The 23,878-nt window shown below is 34.4% G+C and overlaps 3 protein-coding genes, 1 long non-coding RNA gene and 1 pseudogene across 8 annotated transcripts; 3 read left to right on the plus strand and 2 right to left on the minus strand.

The window, feature by feature from the left end:
• The first annotated feature begins 1,190 nt into the window (after positions 1-1,190).
• Positions 1,191-5,806, plus strand: LOC110611949 (guanylate kinase 3, chloroplastic). The gene is made up of 2 exons (XM_021752533.2): positions 1,191-2,148; positions 3,717-5,806. The coding sequence occupies exons 1-2, from the start codon at positions 1,309-1,311 to the stop codon at positions 3,771-3,773; spliced, it is 897 nt and encodes a 298-aa protein (XP_021608225.1). The 5' UTR covers positions 1,191-1,308; the 3' UTR covers positions 3,774-5,806.
• LOC110611849 lies at positions 5,698-13,336 on the minus strand. 5 transcript variants are annotated; one of them, XM_021752367.2, is made up of 15 exons: positions 12,844-13,335; positions 12,705-12,743; positions 11,480-11,561; positions 11,102-11,205; positions 10,705-10,831; positions 10,334-10,428; positions 9,993-10,116; positions 9,059-9,139; positions 8,307-8,405; positions 7,787-7,945; positions 7,622-7,682; positions 7,444-7,520; positions 7,008-7,052; positions 6,390-6,566; positions 5,698-6,319 (listed from the first exon to the last, which is right to left on the minus strand). In XM_021752367.2, the coding sequence occupies exons 1-15, from the start codon at positions 12,879-12,881 to the stop codon at positions 5,834-5,836; spliced, it is 1,794 nt and encodes a 597-aa protein (XP_021608059.1). In that variant the 5' UTR covers positions 12,882-13,335; the 3' UTR covers positions 5,698-5,833. The 5 variants fall into 5 exon arrangements, with proteins under 5 accessions (XP_021608059.1, XP_021608058.1, XP_043811093.1 ...); XM_021752366.2 differs by having other exon boundaries at positions 7,444-7,526; XM_043955158.1 differs by lacking the exon at positions 7,008-7,052 and having other exon boundaries at positions 12,844-13,336.
• A 1,366-nt stretch (positions 13,337-14,702) lies between these two features.
• On the plus strand, positions 14,703-19,522 carry LOC110611845 (glutamine synthetase leaf isozyme, chloroplastic). The gene is made up of 15 exons (XM_043955331.1): positions 14,703-14,961; positions 16,023-16,292; positions 16,392-16,431; positions 16,534-16,637; positions 16,797-16,845; positions 16,951-17,057; positions 17,272-17,359; positions 17,460-17,588; positions 17,670-17,744; positions 18,255-18,308; positions 18,405-18,442; positions 18,540-18,699; positions 18,810-18,870; positions 19,045-19,294; positions 19,340-19,522. The coding sequence occupies exons 2-14, from the start codon at positions 16,039-16,041 to the stop codon at positions 19,182-19,184; spliced, it is 1,299 nt and encodes a 432-aa protein (XP_043811266.1). The 5' UTR covers positions 14,703-14,961; positions 16,023-16,038; the 3' UTR covers positions 19,185-19,294; positions 19,340-19,522.
• Positions 19,523-19,677: 155 nt separating this feature from the next.
• Positions 19,678-22,198, plus strand: LOC110611846 (annotated as a pseudogene).
• On the minus strand, positions 21,381-23,702 carry LOC110611847. Its single transcript, XR_002487396.2, has 3 exons — positions 22,353-23,702; positions 21,958-22,100; positions 21,381-21,509 (listed from the first exon to the last, which is right to left on the minus strand). It is a non-coding gene; the product is annotated as an uncharacterized LOC110611847 (long non-coding RNA).
• Between the last annotated feature and the right edge of the window lie 176 nt (positions 23,703-23,878).

Here is a 23,878-nt window from a genome sequence, read left to right on the forward strand (position 1 = left end):
TATTTCTAAAATTTAAGTATTTAAAAGTAATATTTTTTAAAATTTAAATATTTATTAAAATTAAAATATTTAATAGATAAAATTATTAAAATATAAATATATAAATATACATTTTGACTATATATATCTCAAAGTAAAATCTATTTATTTATTATTTTATCTTTAATTTAGGAAAAAATTAAGAAATAATAATTTTCACTTTCCTCCGTCTCTATTTTATTTTTCCGTCCTAAATTAGAAAAAAAGTGAAAATGTCTCTTTATTTTATGCTACTTATTGTTTCATATTCAAATAAAGAGTAGATTTGGATTTAAAAAAAAAATAGAGAGTAGATCATTAATATTTAAAAGAGACTCAATAATATATAGTTGGAATGTAATTTTAATATTTTTTAACAAATAAATGAAAAATATAATATTTTAAAATTTAAATTATTTATTTGAATTTTAATTAATAAAATATATAAAAAAATATATTTAAAAAATAACAAAATATTTATCTAAATATGATACAGCATATATAAATACAAAAATAAATTTCATGAAAAAAAAAATAAAATTCCCTTTAATCATTTGAATCAATAGTAAACCCCTCTATTTATAATTTTTTTTTAAAAAATGAATATAAAAATTAAAGTCTCTAATAAAATTAAAATTAAAATTATTTTAATAAATTTTAAAATACATCTATCATTTAAAAAAAAATCATCTAGCAATTTATTAATATTTTGAAAGATTCAAATCCATTTTGCATTTTAATGGATGATTATTTTGGGAAAAAGTTGGAGCCCTGACAGCAGCATAAAACATAGGAAAATTACTATTTTAGAAAATTATTAATTAGCTTATAATTTTAAAAAATATATTAAAATATTAATAATTTTAAAAAAATATATATTAATTAATTATTTTATTAATTTAATTATTAAATAATATAAAAAATTTAATTAATATTTTTTTTTATAAAATGAAGAGAATAATTAATGTATTTTTTAAATAATAAAATATTAATAATTAAATTTAGTGAAGATATTAATTAATAAAATTTTTTAAAATTTTAAAAATATTTTAATTTATTTTTAAAAAATAAAAAATTAATTAATGAGATTTAATATAATGTAGGGACCAAATATAGTTTGGGATTAAATAGTAAATTTTTAAAAAATTTAGAAACAGAAAAATGATAAAACCAAATTTCACTTGCAGGGGCCTAAAACCCTAACCCCCAACTATCCTCTGTAGATCCTAATTCCATGTCCCCCTTTTTCTTCTTGATATAATCTCAATCACCAACCTCTCAACCCTCCTCATGTTTCGCAAAATCTGCTTCTCTTTCTCCCGCTCTGCTAATCTCCACTCCTCATTCTTTCACATCCATACCCCCGGCTCCCAAATCTCTCACAGGCCAAGTTCTCGCCTTTTCACTTGTAACAGATTCTCTACGTCTTATACCAAAATGGGCGATACTCATAAACCCAAATCCACCATCCCACAACTTGATAAGGCAACTAAACCCGAATTGCTCCGTGCCCTGGAAACCTCTTTGGGCTCCTCATTCAGCAGAGACCCCATTTGCCCACCACCGAATCCTTTAGTCATTGTAATTAGCGGCCCTAGTGGGGTTGGCAAAGATGCCGTTATCAGGAAATTAAGAGAAGGGCGAGAAAATCTGCATTTTGTTGTAACTGCGACTAGTAGGCCAATGCGGCCGGGCGAGGTTGATGGTAAGGACTATTATTTTGTGTCGAAGGAGGAGTTTTTATCAATGGTGGAAAAAAATGAGCTGTTAGAATATGCACTTGTATACGGTGATTATAAAGGGATACCAAAAAAGCATATTAGGGAGTATATGGGAAAAGGGTATGATATTGTGTTGAGGGTAGATATACAGGGAGCACAGACATTGAGGAAGATATTGGGGAATTCTGCCGTGTTTATATTTCTGGTAGCGGAAAATGAGTTGGAGCTTGTGGAGAGGCTTATTGATAGGAAGACGGAGACAGCAGAGGCGTTGCTTGTGAGGATTGCCACCGCCAGAGAGGAGGTTCAGCACGCCAAGCATTTTGATTATGTAGTGGTAAATGGTGAAGGGAAGTTGGATAATGCGGTGAAGCTGGTGGAATCAATTATTGATGCTGAGAAGGCAAAGGTTCGACAAAGGAGAGCCGTGATTTAGTTGGTTTTTGTTCTCGAGGCATGCATGATATGTTTGCTTTCCATATTTTTCTAAAATGGCTGCATCAATTTGGATACTTTTACTCTTACTAGCGACATATTGCAAAAGATTAAAGCCATTTAAAGTACCATCTATGATTTTTTTTTTTTTTTTTTATCATCACATTCATAATGTGCTAGATGATATTGATGGAAATTTTAGTTTTTATTTTGTAGTTATGGGTGAAAGGCTTGAAAGAGTAATCTTTCCTGTCTTATTATTGCTTATTTTGAGTCACTTCTGATTACCATGTACCATCTACTTCTTTTTATTATTGCCTACTTTTTAATTGCTTACTCACTGTTCTGAAGTATATTAAAGTTTTTATTCCTAGTATTCCTTGCCTGTCGGGGATACTAATACTGTAGTCTGCAACCCTGAGATGACTTCCTGCATCAGGCTATTACTGATAGGGTCAGTGCTTTGCTGTAAGCATTTGGATGGTACACCTTTCAGCTATGCCATTTAGTTTAGTTTAGGTGCGGAAGAGAGATATTTTGGTATATATGAAGTTATATTTGGTGGCTTTTCTGTTAAATAAGATCATGCAATTGGGCTTAAATTCTATACTCAGTAGTTAAGTACGGTGAGCTATGTTAGGGACCTGACCAGTTGTTTTCACATGCAACCGCCTCTTGCAAGCTGCCTTGCTTGGTGCCTTTTGGCACTTTAACACTGATAAAAGAGAGGGCAAAAGAAGCAGGTTGGATTAGCAATCAAACATATCCACCAAATGGGCTCCAAAATATGGTCGAAACTGTTTGTTTTATGGCAAGTTTTACTCTCATGCTTTATTAAGAGTTATTTTGATGAGCAGATTGGAGTGTTTAAGGTTCTTAGTGATAATTGGCTGACTGTGTTTGAGTAGTATTATGATTAAGAAGGAAACCATTTTTTTTTTGCTGTAGCACTTTGTTGAAATAATTTTTAACCACCATTGCGTCGGTGTTTTTATTTTCTCTAATTCTTTCCTTGCTATCTTCAACTCAGTGATAACACCGACTAGTATTAGCATGTCTTTGAACTTTTTCCTGATTTGTCTGTGAGAATTCATGTTATTTGATAAAGTAATTCTTGTATTACCCATTGGTTTACTCTGAAAATAAGATGAAGTACAAGAAAGAAAAGGAAGACGTTCCACTGGGGGGTGGGAGAAAGAGAGAGAGAGAGAGGGGTAAAATCACGCACGAGTTTCTTTTGGATTCTTGCTTATATCAGTTATTCCAGCTCTAGCAACTAACCTTTACCTGTTTGACATTTACAACTCACTCTTAGCTCGCATGCATTCAGTCTTAATATCTTATGTAGAAGTTCTGATATTTTGGGCAGAATCCTTGATAACTATTATTGTGCTTGACCAAATTCTGGTCCTTTCTCCTTGTTAAGAAATATACAAGGGAAATGCTTGAAATACAGTTCTTTTCCCCTGCAATATCTTCTAGTCTTTTTACCACTGAAATGTATTTCTTTCACATTCTTCACCTTTTTTTTTTCCATTCCAGGAGAAATGGGGTAATTGGCCTGAGGCGGGAGCATTAGCCGGGCTGTTTGCTCATTAGCAAGTGATATATGTCATATGCAGAGACCTAATTCAAAGTCAAATTAATGGAAATCATACCACTGCTTGGAAATCGCTATAATGATAGAGGGGTACTCGAACGATTTTATTTACAGTTCTTCCATTTGGCAACTTTTTCAAAAGATTTGTCACTTATACTTCCTGTTCTCTTTCCCCAAAGTTAACAAATTTGAATTCAGTGAACTGGAAATAAATAATTATTTAAGAGGTCAGATCGGCACTAAAAGCTTGGGGATCATTAAAGAGATCTCAAGCTCATATCTTTCTAGGTGAGAAAGGGGTATTAGCATTCGAAGGCTTAATCTGATTCTGATGGTGATTGCGTTAGAGTGAATTTGGGAGGTTTTAGTTTCAAGGAAGGGACTGGTTCTTGCCATGCAACTTATTTAATATCTGGATGTACAAACAGATAGATTTTTTCCCCAGGTGTTAAATTTTTACTAATTGTGTGTTTATGAACAATGTAGTGCTCCAAAGTCATGGGTGATTTCCCTAAGTTGATGTTCTCATTTGTTTGTTAGACTGGTGGTTGGTGAAATTTATGACTTGCACAAAGCACGAGCATTTTAGCAATGATTGCAATTGTGAGATACGTCTGGCACATCGGCACAGCACTGTGGGGAGCCTTTCACAGTATGTGCGTTTCCATCACATGGGACCAATCATGTGATTCGCGGCCAATTGCACTGGGGTCTCCTATGTTCCTTTACCCATGATTGGGAATTGCCGATAGAAGTTGCTGTCTCAGATTTTCAATGTTTGAGTTGGTCACCTGCTTCCTTAAGACTCAACATCTAAATCCATAAAGCTAATTAAACACCTCCAATGATTGTTGGAGAGAGGTGGACCAAGATCTATATCATAATTCGTGAAATGATAATTGGCAGACTTGGGTTCAATGGGAACTTTAACTTGACACAATGAAACTGATATTTCTGTAAAACATTTTTCTGTAAGCAATATGACTACCCAGTTGGCAACATTTCAGCATTACATGACTTTGAATAGCACTGATGATAAGAAGATAGAAGATGGCATAGGTCAAGAAAAATATCCATACAGATTCTTTCCTTAAAAAAAATCTGAAAACACATTTATCTAAGGATAGAGGATCTGAAAACTTGTGATGTTTAGAGTTTTAAGGCAAACGAGATCATTGAATCAGATTGAATTATTTAGAGGGTGAAACGTAGTTGTTGATTAAGAAAATCAGAATTAGGTGTCAGTTGATGCCCAATATTTGATGGCTTTATCGAATGAAAAAAATACAAAAAACTCCAACTTGTTCCCACGAAGAGGAAGACCTTGAATGGCTAGTTGGATGGCAATGAGATTTTAAGTCAGCCTCATCACACACACACACACACACACACACGCATATATACATAAATCAGGAACTTCTCCGTTTTACAATTTATAGTACCTACGCATTTGGTTGCATATGTCTGGTCTTTCCCAAAATGGGCTTGTTCTAGATTTGCCGGACATTAACAAAGAGGATGGCAAACATAATAATCAACTCCATCGAAAAAAGAAGAAAAAAAAATTATGTAGAAGGATTTAGAGTTGCCTATTGTACAATATGGACGTGAAAAATTACTATCCAGAATAAAAATTTGGGGTTACCTGTGACGGATGCCCAATACAGACGTTGGCAGCCAGCACAGGCTGTCGAGTTGATTGGAACTCGAGGTACAGCCTCTTTGAGAAGCGGCCAAACCCAGACACATCAGAAACAGATCAAATGAAGTCACATTTTGTATCCATCAAGTCTAATTGTCACCTTGTAAGCAAAAACAAAGTATAAATTATAATATCAATCAAAAGTGGGTAGAATAACTACAAACCTTTTCTCAAATCAACAGTACAAATAATTTGTATAAGATAAAACCAACACAATCAACTCCAAACAAATTCTATGAAACTATTCTCCTTCCAGATCTTGTGTAGTTTACGGTACTAAAATCATTTTTTGCTATTTTAATTACAAAACAATCATTATCAGTGTTAAAACCAAAAAAAAAAAAAAAGTTTAGATTTTCATCTATTGTTTGAGAACAAATTGAAATCCCAACGGCGCATCAAACCGTCCATGATGTGCCTTGCCGGGTTCCGTTCTACTGTCAAAGTCGCTTTTGTGTTACTTGACAAGTCGGTATCTGTTGAGCTTGGGATGCTCCCTGAAGTGTCACTGCGGCTAGAGGTGGTTGTGCTTATTGATTCGGCCATGGATGATGGGGTATCAAATGTGGTTCCCACAGATGACACGCTATCAGGTGATGGGTGTTCTATAGCTGAATTTTCACCATTGATTGCAGGAGAGAAAGCAGGTCCTACCTTTGAAGGCTCACGTTGCTCTATTGTCTTCAAAGAATCACAATGTTCTGCAGTGGAAGAAGATGCATGTACATAATGTTTTTGTGAAGATTCCACGGAAGTGGGGTTGACACTAGTCTGTTTTTCTTCAGCATTAGGATATCTCATCTCCAAGTCCTTTAATGATGCAATTACTGCTTCCATGAGCATCTGAAAATGCAGGCAAGCTAAGTCTTGAGAAGGTCAACATCATTTCACACATGCAATGTAAATTACTAACCCTTTCTTCCTCCTCTACGTCACATGGAAAACCTGTCAAGTCATCCAGTTGATACTCCACATATTGATCATCATCCATCATTGTTGGAACATGTGGACCAGTGGGATGACCATGGGATAATTCAAAGCTTATCATTTTGGATGATGATGGCAAATGATTGTCATTGATCTCTCCAACCTGCCACAAAAAACCGTCATGTTAGTTTTTTTTTTTTGGTTCATTTAACTCCAATCATGATTAAACTGGAGACTTCATCACTCTAGAGATGACTCCATTATCACTAAACTAAAGCTCATTAGTTGTATCATTGATCTATTATGTTCTCAGTGATTGATCAAGCCCTATTTACAATCTTATGAATAGGAAAACACCAAATGATGTTGTAAAGATAAGGGCTCGAGTTCTGAAGTGAGGGAAAGAATAATGTGTGAAAGCTACAATTGTAAATCACGACTGCACATATGGAAGCATTGGTTTATACTTTCCTTTTACTCTCAACTTAATGAATATTTTTTTTTACTATAGTGAGTCGTGTACTCCCTAACTGAATCATCTATGCAATGTGCTAAATTTTTCATGAGCATTGTATACTCTGTTGCCAAATAGGGAAGACGTTACCTCAACTTCAGATTGATTGCCCTCAGATGGAATATCAGACGGAACCTGAACAGAGTCGAGGAAACTCCTGAATATGATGTAAGATACACAAAACAGCTGAAAAAACATAAGTGCTACTTCTTTTCAGACTCATAAAATTCATTTTCACCTAATTCCTGAAACTATTTCATTACTATGAACTGAGATTATAAAAATGGCCCTCAACTTCCCACTACTATTAAACATTATCCAGTTCCCTTCCTGCAGTAGCATGTCTACCTTAGGCTGGAAGAGTTGGATGTTAAAAGAGAAGTTAATAAGAGCTAATATTATACATGCAAACTTCCTAAAAATCAAATATTGCTAGGTGCATAACACAGGGCATTTTGTTTGAAAGATTGTTGTATGCCCTTAAGATACTCCTATTCAGCAAAAAGCATAACAAATAGTCACTGACCTCCATACGACTCATTGGTCTTTTGGGACGAACTTGTTCAAGGGTATGGAAATCATCTCCATTGCTTGTTGATGGTTCTGCAACTAATTGAAGCGATAGGAGAATGAATTAAGAGTGCCAAAAAATGGTAGATGGAAATTAACAAGAAGAAAACAAATCAAAAAGCATGTGAGCATGCCTTCAGAAGCAGTTGAAAATTCCCGGTTATTGCCTACATCATGCACAGCACTCCAACTACCCTGAAGGTAAAATAATCAACAATTGGCAAATTGTAGTGGATATGAAATCTGGTTCTTCCAAAATAGTCAGGACCTACAACCAGATGCATTTTTGTTCAATTTACCTTATCAAAATAATCATGCATTGTGTCAAAATATGTTCCCCCCACCTCATCCTCTGGAGGATGCAAGACATTGTGGAAAAATATATTTATGGAATCAAAGTAGAATTGTGGGCGTGGAGAGTTGTGATCCCCTTCAAACTTGATAATATTCTTGTCTCCCTGCAAAATTTCATGTGGCATAAAACAAGCACAACAAAGTATGCAACTGAGAAACTGCAGTGTAATAGACAAAAAAATCTAACTATAGAGTGTCACTTGGACCACAAGTAAGAATGAAAAAAATAAAAGGTGATTGACAATTTCTCAAAAAGTGTTACCTAAGTGTACCAGAAAAGTATAAGTGCCATTACCTAATGTCTGAGATAATTCTAAAGCATATATGTCAAAATTAGGCAGGAGTGGCAATCTCCAAAACTCAGTTGTGAGAAGGAAAGGAAAGAAATGATCTAATTGATGCATGACTGAGCAATTAATACACAAATTACATCAAGTGTTCATCATTAACAAGAACAAAATTTACCACATAAGCTTCACATATGCGATCTGAATGATGAGGTTGGATAAAATCATCATCAACGGCGTGCCCAAACAGAGCAGGAACAAAGCAAGACTTGGCCACCTGTAATAGAAAATCATTAATGGAATAATTTTCAGGATTAACAGAGAAAACTATTAAATTACACCAACAACTTAGGCATTGTCATATTATTCAACCAATCAAATGTGTTACTTCTTGTTTCACCACTCAAGTATTTGTATAAGGCATGGATGAATCAGTTAGGATCTCATTCCTACCCCCAAGTCCTAAGCTTCTTTAATACATTAAAGATGTTGTCTCACCATCTTGTTAGAAGACTTGGATGTCCAATAATCCTATCCCAATTTATCAAATTTTAATGCTGTACAGATATTGAAGTATCACTGTACAGACAACTGGATAATCTTATAATCCACCAAGTAATATCTCATACAAATTAGTGACTTCAATTAAAATTAATTCAGCTATGAATCATCTAATATGAAACCTCATTAGATTGGGATTTATGCAAATACCACCATAATAAGCTTTTCTAGAGATAAGGCAATTATCAAAATGACCAAATATGATAATTAATATAGAGATAGGCCAGAAGCTTCAAAAGAAAATATCAAGCTTTACTTTATTAAATCCAAATTCATTATAGTAAGTTTTGAAAATATGTATTAATAGGTTCTTTATTAAAAGAAAAAAATCATCAGATATGCAACCTAACAAACAAGTAAAAACAGAACCTTGATAGTATTCAGGTCCATTATGTCAAACTTTGCCTTCTTTTGAATAGCTCTTCGCATGTATTGTATTGCAAACTTCACCTAAAAGAGGGAAAGAGAAAAGCTGAGATCATAGGACTATACAAGAGCCACAACTTGAAGGTTCACATAGAATATCGGAGCACTCATAACTGTGTCAATTATTAATATATGCAAACAGTCTATAGAGTGTGATTGAGTTTCTGTTTGAGGCAACAACAAACAAAGAGTGGTATTATTTGTGTGCAAGATCAAATTTGAAATTTTGAAGGAGATGGCTAATAAGCATAATCCTAATCTCACTCACAAATGTAACTATTCAAAATTAACTAAAATTCTTAATTCCCACAGCAAATGCACCTAATATGGACTTCAAAACATTAGAAATTAACATGCCATCCACTCCATTTTAAGTCCTAAAAAGGAGACAGGTATGTCTGCATATGCAATTTATACTCCCAACATGCGAAGTGCCCTAGTCCTAAACCACATGTCTGCAGTAGTTATGAACTTAAGGAACTATGAACTACCATAGAGATTCTACTCTGTTTTGTGATAAAGCTGATGCTTCCTGAGACACCATTAAACCATAAAAAAGTTTTAAACAACCAAATGAGCTTCTAATATCACTGATTTGCCTTTTCAAGTACAAACAGCTCAAACACTTAAATGGTAACCAAGTTACAGCATACAGACAGACACCATATGAAGAGGTGAATATTAATATCGATTTACAAATCACCAACTTCTCAGTTCCATTACTTTGTATATCATTTAAAGCTTCTCAACATAAGAAACTTGAAACTGTGAATTCTTTTGCTTTCCATAAGTTGTAAAATTAAAACATACAAAACATGTAGGATAGGGTCAACAAAAGAAATAACTGTTATGATGCGAACAAAACATGTCTTCTTACAGTGAATTTGGGAAAACGGAATTTGTATGTATCCACAAGTTCCATCATCAAGTCAACCAAATCAGAAAAGGGACTGTCAAGAACCATTCCTGCAATTGAGGGATCTTCAGCTCCATACATCAGGCTGCAAAATATTATATACGGTATTAATTATAGGAAATCAAACAGAAAAGGCTGCACAGGACAAAGAACAAAGCGGTTGAAAATTTTTTGCTTGGAATAAACAAGCAAGTTAACAATGCAGAGTACAATAAAATTTTCCAGCAAGGCGCTCTAAAAGCTTAAGGAGAAAAAAAAAAGATAAGCTAACAAAGGAACCACAGCAAGTACATGAACGCAACCTGGTGACAGCACCCATCGAACGACCCCATAAGCCAATCAAAGAAACATTTCCATCTTGCCGCAGATAATCAACCACAGCCTTGAGGTCATCTTTCTGAAAAGAAGCCAAAGAATGTGAGATGACAAATCTACAATGACAAGTTTAAAATGAAGAAAAAAATTGTGACATGATGCATCAAGTAGAACATGAACTTTTGTAAAGACCTTTTGAGGAGAAATATGAACCATTATCCTAATGTACATGTACCTGATAGAACTTATTAGAAACAGAAGAAGACTAGAAATCAATCTATTTGAATGATATGGTTGAACAATGAACAAATCCTGCTTCGTTTGTCAAATGTATTTATCAAGATGCTCAGGCACTTACTTCATTCCACCCCAGAGTGACATGCTCTCCTCCAGAAATTCCAGATCCTGAGAAATCAAGAGTGAAAACCGTAATGTTTGAAGGCAGCAATATAATGGCAGCTTCACTCGCATCAGCCCTGCACCCACTGCCAAAAACAAAGACATGATGCCAATCAATAACAATCAGTTTGGCAAAAAAACAAAAAGTTGGCAATTCAACTTGATTGATCATTGTATACAAGCTCGTGGTGACTAAAAAGACTGTATCCAATTTCACCCACTCAATTGTGATGCCAACTTACAACAGTTAGTTGAAAATTCTTAACTTCTAGGTAAATAAAAATTCATTGAGTATTGAAGATGAGATGCCAACCAAAAATGCCTGTCATTCCAATAAACAATAACTCCCCGATTACCTGTTTCCATGACAGTATATCACGCATGGCAGTGGCATTTCTTTGGGACTAACAATAGGTAAGTAATGACTGCACTGAAGAATATCTCCCCGGCTATTTTTAATCTGCATAATATTCAAAGTGGCTTTGTAAATGAGCTAACAATCATTTAAATGTTCAAGTTCCTGAAAGGTAAAAAGATTTGACTCATGAGATAGACAGAAGAACATTTTAAAAAAAAAAGTTAATATGCACAAGGTTATAAACAAAAAAAAATTGACAAAAAGTTGTCATGGAGAAGTTTTTAGTCAGAGTTCACCACTTGCAAATGAGATAGTTCATTAAAATGGAAGGACAAAAAATTGTAAGGGAAAGAATCTACAAGGTATGATGATTTACCTCCAAATCCTTTCTCTGGTACCATTTTCCTTTCAGCATAAACCCTTGATCCAACAAGTCATGTTTTGGGTCGTACTCAGCCCTGCAGTCCAAAAATATACAGGACATTTAAAAGCCAGGAGAAGAAAAATGACACAAAAATTAACAAAATCTAAATTTCGTTCACTTAGGCATCAGAACACCCAGAGTTCAAGCATCTCAATTAGGTGCGCCTCCCTCCTCCTTGCTGAACCTTAGCGTCCAAATGCATCACATCGACAAATCACAATTGTAACTGTGCAACTTTAAGTTTCTTTTTCCCTAAAGTGCTCAACACAGAAGTTCCATATCATTCAAAATCTAAATTTAGTTCACTATGGCTGCAAACTATTCTTCTCTCATTCTCCAGATTAAAACACTAGTAAAATTAGTAATCATATTTGTAACCCAAAACGTAGCTTTCATATCTGCTTATATGTATCTAAGAATAATGACCTAGTGAAACTATATTACTAAGAATAATGAGAACTTGACCTCAAATTCACAATTCAGGGACAAAAATAACTTTCTAATCCAAAGTTTTGACATGACAACCACAGTTTAGACTGCCATCTATACCATTAAGAACTCTTATCCAAATTGAAATAAAGTATCAACTTTTCCGTGATTTTAGTATCACATGAATCACATACAAAAACCAAGTAAATAGAAGTAAAGAACCAAAAAGTCCTAAGCCTCACATGCTGACCTTTTTCAATTCTTGAACTTAAGGGACAAATTTCACAATTTTCAACAGCGTTAGGGAACAAAATATAGAATTTCCACCAAGTACTCTAAATATGATTGAGAAACCAATGAGATTGAAAATTTACGTAAATTTAACATAGAAACATAAAAAAAATAAACTAGTAAATTAAGAGGTCCCCAGAAGGACTTTTAAGACAAGATAATCAACCAACAAACATAGGATATTTGCACAACAATATTACCCATGCAGTAACACCAAATGTAAACCAAGACATATACAAGCTCGATCATTTGAATCCTGATATAGAAATCGATACTAAGTTAAAATTAATACACTCTGGGTCGCCGAGAAACCGATGCAAGTGAAAAATAAAAAACAAATCAAATCAGACTTGAATGTCATGCTCTGCCTTCGTCTCTTACTTGGGCAAAAAGTGCAAATTCTTAGCTCAATCAAAAAAAGATATTAAAATTGATATCAACCCAGATAACAGCTCACCGAGATTCAAATTTTATTCCCTTTTGCTCAGGAGCCAAACTGAACAAACGCTAAAACCATATATAAATTTGAGCCCCCAAACAAAACACAATCAGAGACCCAAAAAATGAGAATTTTCAAAAGAAAGGAAATTGATTACCTGGGTGGCCGTATTATAAAGTTGACAAGCTGCTCCATAACGATTGAGAACGATCAAGTTGTTTGATCCCTTCTTCTCCTCTCTCTCTCTCTCTCTCTCTCTCTCTCTCTCTCTCTCTCTCTCCTTTTTCTTTTTTTCTTTTTTTTTTTTGCTTTCCTCTCTTTCTTAGCTGTTTTATTTCACTTGTTTAGTAAATAAAGTAATAAACCATAGAATATTAAAAATAGTAAGAGACAGAAGGGAAGAACAAAACAAGGGAACAGAAAAGAGAAGATACTCTGCCTGCTCTCTGTATCCGTAGCAGATTTTATCAGACACAGAAAGAGGAAGACGAGATAAGGAAGAAGAAGAATAACCAGGGCCCGGCCTCTGCAAATTTTTTTAACTTGTTTTTGTTTTCGTTTTTCCTGTCGTGGTTGGTTTCCATAAATTCCAATTTGGTGTTGTTTCTTTCGTTCTATGCCCAAAAAAAAATTAATTATTTTTCCTCTTCAATTCACGCCTCTGCCTCTTGTCTCTGTCTCTGCCTGCCCCTCAAATTTGATGGCTCTCTACACACGTGCGAATATTGCACTTTGTTTTTGGGCCTTGCACGTGTGTGGATGGTTAGTCAAATATTTCATTGGGCTTGGGCTTTGCCAACTCCTTTGCATTTTACTGCATCAAATATTATTTAACCCTACGCCTCCATGTGACCTATGCTTTATTTTTTTTTTTCTATAAAAAATACATTATTAATTTAAACTATTAAATGTCAATTAATATAAATACATAAAAATACAATGTGATTGGCAATTTATTACTTAAAAAATAAATTTTAATTTTCATTAAAATTAATCAATAAAACCTAATTAGTCACACATGAGAACCTCATGAGAAAGCCAGCAAAAGGTTTGGTGAGATTCCTTCCACAAGATGGCAAAGCAACTCTTATGGCTGAAATAAATCCATTAATAAAATTTTAAAAATAATACAAATTATCATTTTTTTTTCTCAATAACTGCGTACATATCATATTTTGTTTATGAAATTTTAAGAATTAAGTTAGTCTAAATTAAATAAAAATTATTAATTAATTGTTGTAATATTATATTAAAAAATTAATATTATGATTATAAATTTGAAAAAAATGGTGGAATTGAACAAAGACCAAAAAAAAAAAAAATGACGGTTGTTGTAAGGCCTGGGCAGGAGTGCAAACGGAACTACTTGTCATTAATGCGTGGCCGTTATAACTTTGATTTCCTAAATAAACAGTTTTTATAAATTAATTAAAGAAATAATTAGATAATTTAAATTATATTATCTAAATATTAATTTTTTTCTATTAATCTCAATAGTTATCTATCTATTAAATTAGTCCAACCTAACAAACAAAGGCTTAAATTTATTATATACACAAATTCCTAAATCTGACGCAAATATGTACATAAATAATCTAATATTTGCCTTTTTGACTTTGGTAAAGGTGAGCTCAAGCAATTAAAATATGCCAATTTCTTGATGAGGAAATGAAAAGACAGGCATAGCTTGTTGTGTAGATCTTCTTCGCATCTTTTTACCTAAACACAACACGATTAGGATACATTTTTCATAAAAACTTAATTTAATTTAATTATTTTTATCATTAAAAAATTAATAGTATAAAAAAATAAATAATAATTTTAAAATAATTAAAAAAAATTATAAGAGAAGAGAGTAATAATCATTATCGTTATCATCATTTTTATTAATTTATTTACCATATGCATTGAAAATAACATAACTAATTGGAATTTCTACTTCTGATGAGGCAGAGAGAGAGAATCAGAGAACCTTATCTACAATAATGTAAATGTAGTCCAAGCTTCTCTTGGTGTCAATAAAGAGTCCTGAAATGAAACTGTTTTCCGCCACTCAAAGCCACACCCCTATCTCCTCAGGAAAAGCCAGCTTACCATTTTGTTTTCACTCCTCAATGCTTCTTTTAAAAGGCTTCTGCAGCTACTGAGCCACCTCTAACTCTTCTTTCTCTCTTTTCCTTCCTCCCTCCTTGCCTCTCATACACATTCACAGAGGCAACTCCTGCAACACCCACATTCCTTTTTCCTCTTTCAGGCCTTTTCAGGCGGTTCCCAGGTATGTTCTCTCTTCATTCCTGTCAACCCTAGAGTTCTTTTCCATGCCAGTGGTCTAATAAATAAAGAAAGTTGCTATCTCGTTCAAAAAAAAAAAAAAAGAAAAGAAAAGAAAAGAAAGAAAGTTGCCAAATGGGTTTTGACTTGTGAGTCTTGTGACATTTGGTGCAATTATTTGACACGCCCTTTGTCCAAAATTGTAACAGCGAGAGATCAGTAATGTGCATGGTGGAGTGGAGAATGGGGAGAGAGCATAATGAAGCTCTACCCATTTTGTTTTGTGTTGTGTTTTTCATGTTGTGGTAAAAGAGGAGTGGAAGGAGATTTTAGTTTTTTAGCAAAAAGGGGAATTAATTGTTAAGCTGTCATCCTACCCACCTACCTACCTGCCACTGTTTCACAATAAATTATCAGTTTTCTACAGCAACTTGTGGTTAGGGATGAGAATACCAGAACCAGTTAGGGACCTTTTGTTCATTTAAGTAAGAGATGTATTTTATGTGCTCTATGCCAGTAATACCCTCTTCTACGTTACAGAGATTTAAACTGATAGTCCCTTGTGAAGCAGTTTAAAATCCAAAAATCATTTAGGATGTGTTGCTTATAGATAACAACCCTTGATTATTGAGACTACTGCACAATGCCTATTGCTATTTGTTCTACTGAACTGGCCGTTGGGAACAGTTTTATACAACTTGAAAGCCTTCTGATTGCCTGAAACTGAGAAAAACTAGGATAAGAAGTAAGAAGGTGACGTCATAATGATATCTTTGTGGTCTATGTAGTGTTCAAAGAAATGGAATTTGATAGCAGGGATGCAGATATACGAAATTTATTACTTGCAATTTAATTAGAAGGATTCTACTGAAAATTCAAAAAAGAAAGAATAAAAAGGGGAAGCAGACATAAAATTGGTTTATTCCTTAGTGAGTTTTATAGTTGATCCCCCTTGATCTTTTGGATTCTGTTGATAGATTTTCTCAGCTTTGAGTTATCTATCATTAGACTGCTATGTTCTGAATTCTTCAGTAAGTTCTTGTTTATGCTTTTCTGATTTTCCAGCAAGGAGTAGGTGAAAATGGCACAAATCTTGGCACCTTCTTCACAATGGCAGATGAGAATACCAAAAAACTCATTACCTACAAGTCTCGTGACAACAAATATGTGGGGTTCTCTATCATTGAAGCAGAACAAGAAAGGAACAGCTAGAAACACTGCCAGATTTAGAGTGTTTGCTGTGCACTCTGAGAATAGCACTATTAATAGGCTAGAGAATCTTCTAAATTTGGATATTACCCCGTACACTGACAAGATCATTGCCGAGTATATTTGGTAATGTTTCTTTTGACGTTTTTTAATAACTTTTGGATTGAATTTTAGTTTCAAGCAGATTAGCTGTATCATTAATAATGCTGCACCATCTTGAAACAGGATTGGAGGATCTGGTATTGACATGCGAAGCAAGTCAAGGGTAATAGAACAGTAACAATATTAAAGAATTGAAATAACTTGAATGTATTTTGATATGATGTTTAGGGTTTTTTACATTGTTGTTGTTTATTCTTGTCTTTAGACGATTGAAAAGCCTGTAGAGCATCCTTCAGAGCTTCCCAAGTGGAACTATGATGGTTCAAGTACTGGACAAGCACCAGGAGAAGACAGTGAAGTTATTCTATAGTAAGATATTGTGAAAATTTTGGTCAATACAGACATACATACATATACACACGCACACGCACACTTATATGTGCACAGACTATATACATATGCATCTACATATACATATATATATGCATATTTTTCATCAAGCAATAATTTTGACAACATTTTATCCAGTCCCCAGGCAATTTTTAAGGATCCATTCCGTGGAGGTAACAATATCTTGGTGAGTGTTATTTGATCCAAGTAACTAGCAATTCCAGTTTTGAAATATAGAGTTCTTATTGATCAAGCCAAATTTATTGTCTAATTGTTTTGTTCATTCAAAAAGGTAATCTGTGATGCATACACACCAGCAGGCGAGCCCATCCCTACAAACAAACGTCATCGTGCTGCCGAGATTTTCAGTAAGAAGAAGGTTGTAGATGAAGTGCCATGGTATGTAGTATTTTTAGTTAACTTGGCCTTATTCTCATCTTTGCTATTGAAGTTGATATTAATTTAAATGACCATGATTTTTATAGTTGGCAACTATAGTATTGTTTCAGCACATTATGGTCTCCTTTGTATTTACATTTTAATTCAGCTGTTATCAAGTAAATCTTTGTATTTTTTGTATTTCATTAACATATTTTATAATCGCGTGATCAAGGTTTGGGATAGAGCAAGAATACACCTTACTTCAACAAAATGTAAAGTGGCCCTTGGGTTGGCCTGTTGGAGGCTATCCTGGTCCTCAGGTAATAATCTGATAACACTGAATTCCTTCTTATAGTCTTATGTAGTGATTATACTTAACATGGAAGTTTAAGGTGCATAGCTCCTTTATGCTTATTCCAGGGTCCTTATTACTGTGGAGCCGGGGCTGATAAATCTTTTGGTCGTGACATCTCAGATGCACATTACAAGGCCTGTTTATATGCTGGAATTAACATTAGTGGCACCAACGGGGAGGTTATGCCTGGCCAGGTTTACCCCTCACCTTGAGCTTTTACATTTTGCATACAGCCCAGTCTGTAACTGTGCTTATTCTGTTGCAATGTTATGCAGTGGGAGTATCAGGTGGGACCTAGTGTGGGAATTGATGCTGGAGATCATATCTGGTGTTCCAGATATATTCTTGAGGTAACTCGTGTGGAGATGTTATTTCAATGGATTATGATAATGAAAAGAGATGATCACTGCAACAGAACTGATTCCTTGAAATGCATGTTTCTACAGCTCAAATCAAATAATCCTTAATGCAATACTAGTCGTGATTGGCTACATGGATTTTTTCCCAATATTTTACCTGCTTTAGGGTTGCATCTTCGGAAAGATTTATGGTTGCTAAGCCCATGTATTTGCCTTTTATAATCATATCTACTCTTCTTCACTGAGAGGTTTCACTGATTTGTTTTACTTCACAAACTACTTTCAATTGAATTGTTTGCAAGTCAATCAATTTTCTCACAATAGTTTCTTGCTGCATTTTAAGTTTTCTGATTCTGATATGTGGTTTCCATCTTCAGTGAGACCAGGAAATTTCAAATCAGCCCAAACTAGAAATAGGAAAATTTTGTTTTTGTTGTTGGCAGAGGGTTGAGTGATTTGACATTAAACTATTCATGATTTGTTTGTTCTCTGTTCTGACAGAGAATCACTGAACAAGCTGGTGTTGTTCTCACACTTGATCCAAAACCAATAGAGGTAAAGTAAATCTTCATTCTGCTTTTTTGCTTTCTTGGAAAAAAAAAATCTTTTCGGATTTAATTATATAAAATTCTCCTTTCTTTGAGGCAACAGGGTGATTGGAATGGTGCAGGATGCCACACCAATTACAGGCAATATAACGTTACTTGTCCTTGAATATGATCTCTTTATATGAAAATCAACCCATGTTTGCAATAATATTGCTGACTATATTTTTCTATTTTACAGCACAAAGAGCATGAGGGAGGATGGTGGCTATGAACTGATAAAGAAAGCAATCTTGAATCTTTCACTTCGCCATAATGAACACATTAGTGCTTATGGTGAAGGAAATGAGAGAAGGTTGACTGGATTACATGAAACAGCCAGCATTAACACATTTTCTTGGGTATGCTCTGAAAATATATTATCCAATTATAAAGAATTGAAAGAACAATGAAGAAACAAGATTTTCTTCGCCAAATATTGCTAATCATGCTTTTAAATTTAAATTTTCAGGGAGTGGCTAATCGTGGTTGCTCAATCCGTGTGGGGCGTGATACTGAAAAGAAGGGCAAAGGTATATGACAGAACTACTTAAGGAAACTTGTGACTGGATGTAATGATTTTATACCTCCAATCATAACTATATTACAGCAATGAATGTCATTATCATCTATGGAAACAGTAAATGCAGTAGATAACCATCTGCATTACTTACCAATTTCCTGAGCTGGCTTTTTTGTGCTGTTAGGTTACTTGGAAGATCGACGCCCAGCTTCGAACATGGACCCTTATGTGGTGACTTCATTACTGGCAGAGACTACAATTTTGTGGGAACCAACACTTGAGGCTGAAGCACTTGCTGCTCAGAAGTTGGCCTTGAAAGTTTAATGTCATTTGGAGAATGATAATCTGAAGGATTACTCGCTTGAATTTAATGGCGTGTCCTCAGGAAAAGTTCTCTTCTCAGTCCTTAAAAAGATGTTTGTAAATAAAGGTCCCAACGTGAGCAGACTGTTTGTACCCAAGCTTGTAATATAGTCTCACAGGCGGATGAGAGTTCTTCATTATTAGTTCTTTTGGCATACTGGACCTGTTTTTCCAGACTTTTGACAATTTCTGAGCATTTTAATTTGGTGATATCACATTGATGTTCTAAATATGTTTGATTACCCTTAGTTGAAGTGCTTTGGCTTGATGTGAAATCTAGATGAAAATTAGATGTTCCATTTTGGTTTGAGTTTATTTTCTTGTTATTGAAAGGGACAAAAAAGAGAGGCAAATGTTGCCATCTTTGCTTAAATTTTGAGCCGAGATCCTGTGAAATTGAAATTCCAGCTTCCTATTTGATTCTGAGACATGAAAATTGTCTGGCCATCCTCCTCAGAGCTCTTACTTTCCAGCAGTATCTTAACTATAAACTAACAATCATTTCATGTGTGAAAGGCTTCATATGAATTGATTAAAAAAAAATTAATTAAATTCTTTTATTTCTAATAAAAGGTAAATGTGCGTGTGGTCCTTCAAAAAGTAATTGAAAGTAACCCTCCTGGGCCGGACCGCACACATCTGGGGTGCTTGATAATTTTTTTTCTGTTGGCTCAAAAAAATTATAATTTTATAATTTTTTATATTTATAATTAAAATTTTTAAATCAGTGATAAGTTTTTTCTCAATTAAATCCTCCATCTATAAATTCCAGACTTTAGTTAAATTAAAACAAATAACTAGTGGATTTTTATGCGGTAGTTCAAGTCCAAACAAATTGCTTATTTTATCAATTGAAGCATGAATATAGAAAATCTAAAGAGAACATAAACCTTTAAGTCTTTTATATTTTCAGATATTAAATTTTTAACAGCAGAAGAGGCATATTCCAACAGTCATGTAAATAATTTATTCTCTTTACAAACCTCAAACTCATTGGTCACAATTCATGCCTTCAAGACACGCAATAATCCAACAATTAATGAGTGAAAAGTACTTTCAGTATTTCCCTGTGGCAAAACTACCTAGCAATAAAATCAAAAGCACTGACTTGGGCAGAAAAACTTGAAACCACATTTGATTCAGGACCTTTCTATCCCTAGAAGTTCTTTGATCTTTGGTGTTCATCTATATATTTTTTCACAGCTCCACATCAAGTAAGTTTATGGGTTCTTGCCAACTTCCTCTGTCTCCAACATTAATGGGTGCAATGCGAGTAAGTTTTCTGGCTGCTCTGATTCTTTTAGTCACTTGTATGCTCCAAGTTCATGGGATGGAGATTGAAGTAGTTGACAAGTGTAGCAAGAAAAGGTGTGATCTTTACCTAGGAAAATGGGTTTATGATGCCTCTTACCCTCTTTATGATGCAACAAATTGCCCTTTCATTCTGCAACAATTTGATTGCCAAAAGAATGGCAGACCAGATTCACTTTATCTCAAATATAGGTGGAAGCCCACATCATGCACATTACCAAGGTGAAGTTTTTGCTTTTTTTTTTTTTCAAAAAAGTATCAATTTTGGGAAGATTCTCTCTCATTGGAATTTGATTTTACATCATGGTCGCTTAGTAGTTAGCTCACACACACTATGTGCACGGATTGCTCAACTCCTCTCGTTTATCAATGTTTCTAAAGGAGATGAGAAAATCCCTTGTCTTTAAAGAGAAAAAAAAATTATTAGAGAACTGCTTAATTAAGTTTGGTATTTGATGATGCAGGTTCAATGGTAAAAAATTCTTATGAAAAATGAGGGGGAAGAGTGCAATGTTTGTAGGGGACTCATTGAGTTTGAATCAATGGGAATCATTGGCATGCATGCTTCACACAGCAGTACCAAAAGCCAACTACACTTTGAAGAGAACTGGAGCCCTTTCAACATTCAAATTTCCAGTAAGATCACCTTTGCCCCTTGTTAATTACCAGACATTGTAGTGTAGTTACATTCTTGATTAACAAGACATTCTACTAAAATTTTTAATCAAATTGCAGGAGTACAATGTTTCATTGATGTTCTGTCGGAATGCATTTTTAGTAGACATTGTTGAAGAGAATATTGGAAGAGTTCTAAGAGTAGATTCCATAAGCAGGGACAAGTCATGGAGAAGAGTTGATGCACTTATCTTTAACACATGGCATTGGTGGCTTCACACTGGAAGAAAGCAACCGTACGATCTCTATCAACATTTAAATATCTCTTTTGAATGATTCCAGTATTAACGGATTAAAATCCTGTCAAATTTAAGCAAAGGGTTAATGATACATAAACTTTTGTAGATGGGACTGGATCCAAGAAGGGGAAAAAATGTATAAAGACATGAATCGATTGGTGGCGTATGAGAAGGCACTCAGTACATGGGTTAGATGGATTCAATTGAATATAGATCCTACTAAAACTAGGGTTTTTTTACAGGGCGTTTCTCCAGATCATACAAAGTAAGCAAACAATGAAAATGAGGTAAGGAAGACAATGTGCTGCAGTATTGGTATCCTAACTCCTTTTTGTGTGGTTGTGTTTAGCTCAACAGATTGGAGCAATTCATTGGGAAAGAATTGTAAGGGAGAAACAGAGCCATTGTTGAAGCCAAACTACCCAGGGAGTACACATCCGGCACAAGCAATTGCAGAAAGAGTTCTGGGAACCATTGCAAACCCAATTTATTTGCTCAACATCACATACCTTTCACAAATGAGGAAAGACGGCCATCCTTCAGCTTATGGCTTTAGAGGTCATCGCACTGCAGATTGTAGCCATTGGTGCCTCCCTGGTGTTCCTGATACTTGGAATGAGCTCTTACATGCAGCTCTCATTTACAATTGAATCTATTCAATAATAATTGACAATTAAAACATTAGTGTTTAGTTATAACAAAGAACGAAATAAAATTTAGTATTAGACTTTAACATAATAAATACATCAAAATTCAAATTTGATTTTCCTAATTTTCCTACTTTTTCTTTGCATAATCTGAAATGAATCAATTTTAGACCAGTATATATGTGGAAGTTAAAAGCATGCGTTAATATTGGATCAATCTCCAGTAAGGCAGATGTTGCTTGAATATTCAGTCGAACCTTAGTTGGATGGGAGCAAATGTATCTGCATTTGCAGTGAGACGTGCATTTGTCTACGTTGCTCTGTAAATGAAGCTCCAAACCAGATCATGTGTAACTGTCAATGAATCAGACTGAAGGCGGCCCTAAGGCCTAAACTGTCTTGAACCCTCTAGGACCAGTGGCCAGGTCTACCCATGAGCCTTCATTCAGGAAAGCAACAAAAGAGCATAATATTAGATGAGGACTTATTTATTTTTTTAAAAACTACTCTCAATTGCCATGATATTATCTAGCAAGGAGCATGAAGTGATTTAAGAATCAGAACTCCAATTCAAAAACAGATTCGAAATACATCATTATCCATTTGCAAGTCAAAGTCCTCAGTCACACTGTCTAAATTTTTTTGAAAAATGTACATGATATATATACAAAATACTTAAAACTACAAAATTTAGCTCTATAATGACATCTGACCTTTGTCCCCACTGCCTACCTTTGCCAGCAAAGTTTTATTCCACCTTCTCGCATAATCTCATATCCGATTTTGTATTTTTCAATAGATGTTGTCCCAGCCTTACAAATTTACACGCTGTTACTCTCAAACTCCAAAAGATTAAGGACTTGAGTTCTTGAGGGCTAACACCAGATTCAATATCCCTAATAGTCCCATACTCAGCATTTTTCGTCCACCTGTGTAAGATATAGCAAGGTGGAAATTCCCTTATGTCCAACATATTGAAGACTATTAAAATGTGTCTATACAGAATACCCTCAAATTCAAACATTTGACAGCTACAACACACATTGAGATTGGCTGCACTGAAGGTAACAGCATGTTTCTCAACCCCATTCCCACACCTCCGCACTGAATATCGGCAAATGGTCCCTTCTTCATAAGTCTTTATCCCTAGATAGTTATAGCTCTGTAGCAGTTCATTTTGAAAAATTTTGAATGCTGTCAACGTATAGAGCCTTCTGCACTGTTCTTCTACTGGTTCTTTTGCATGCAGAAAAGCCTGCAAATTATAACAACTAAAAACCTCTTTTCTCTCCTCATCACGACGTTGTGCAAGGCCTTGCTCGTATCGTGAAATAAATTCTGCAAGTGGTGTTTGAGCATTCAAGAATGTACCAAAGAATGATTCCAAACTTTCACTTATGGGGATGCCAGCAAAAATTTTCGCCGTAGATACAGGGGCACCCAGCTTTCAGGCTTTTCATACATTTCTCTAAGCCAAGCATTCTCCTTCAGCTCATATTTCTTGATAAGTGCACCCCACATGGTTTTGAACTCGGCAGACGTTTGGCTTTGATGGATGCATCTCTCATATTCATATTTGAAATAGATCGGTTCAATTTTGGTCTATAAATAAATTTTTTAAATAATAATTAAATTTAATCAAAACTAAAATCGAAAATTCCTGATTTCCGTGTCTATTAGTCGGTTTAATTTTAACTAGTGGACACCCCACGTGGATTTTAATTATATAATTACTAATTTTATTAATAAAAAATTAAAAATAAAATTTTTATAATTAGAGGTA

Source organism: Manihot esculenta, chromosome 3, assembly GCF_001659605.2.
Source record: "Manihot esculenta cultivar AM560-2 chromosome 3, M.esculenta_v8, whole genome shotgun sequence".
Lineage (NCBI taxonomy): Eukaryota > Viridiplantae > Streptophyta > Magnoliopsida > Malpighiales > Euphorbiaceae > Manihot > Manihot esculenta.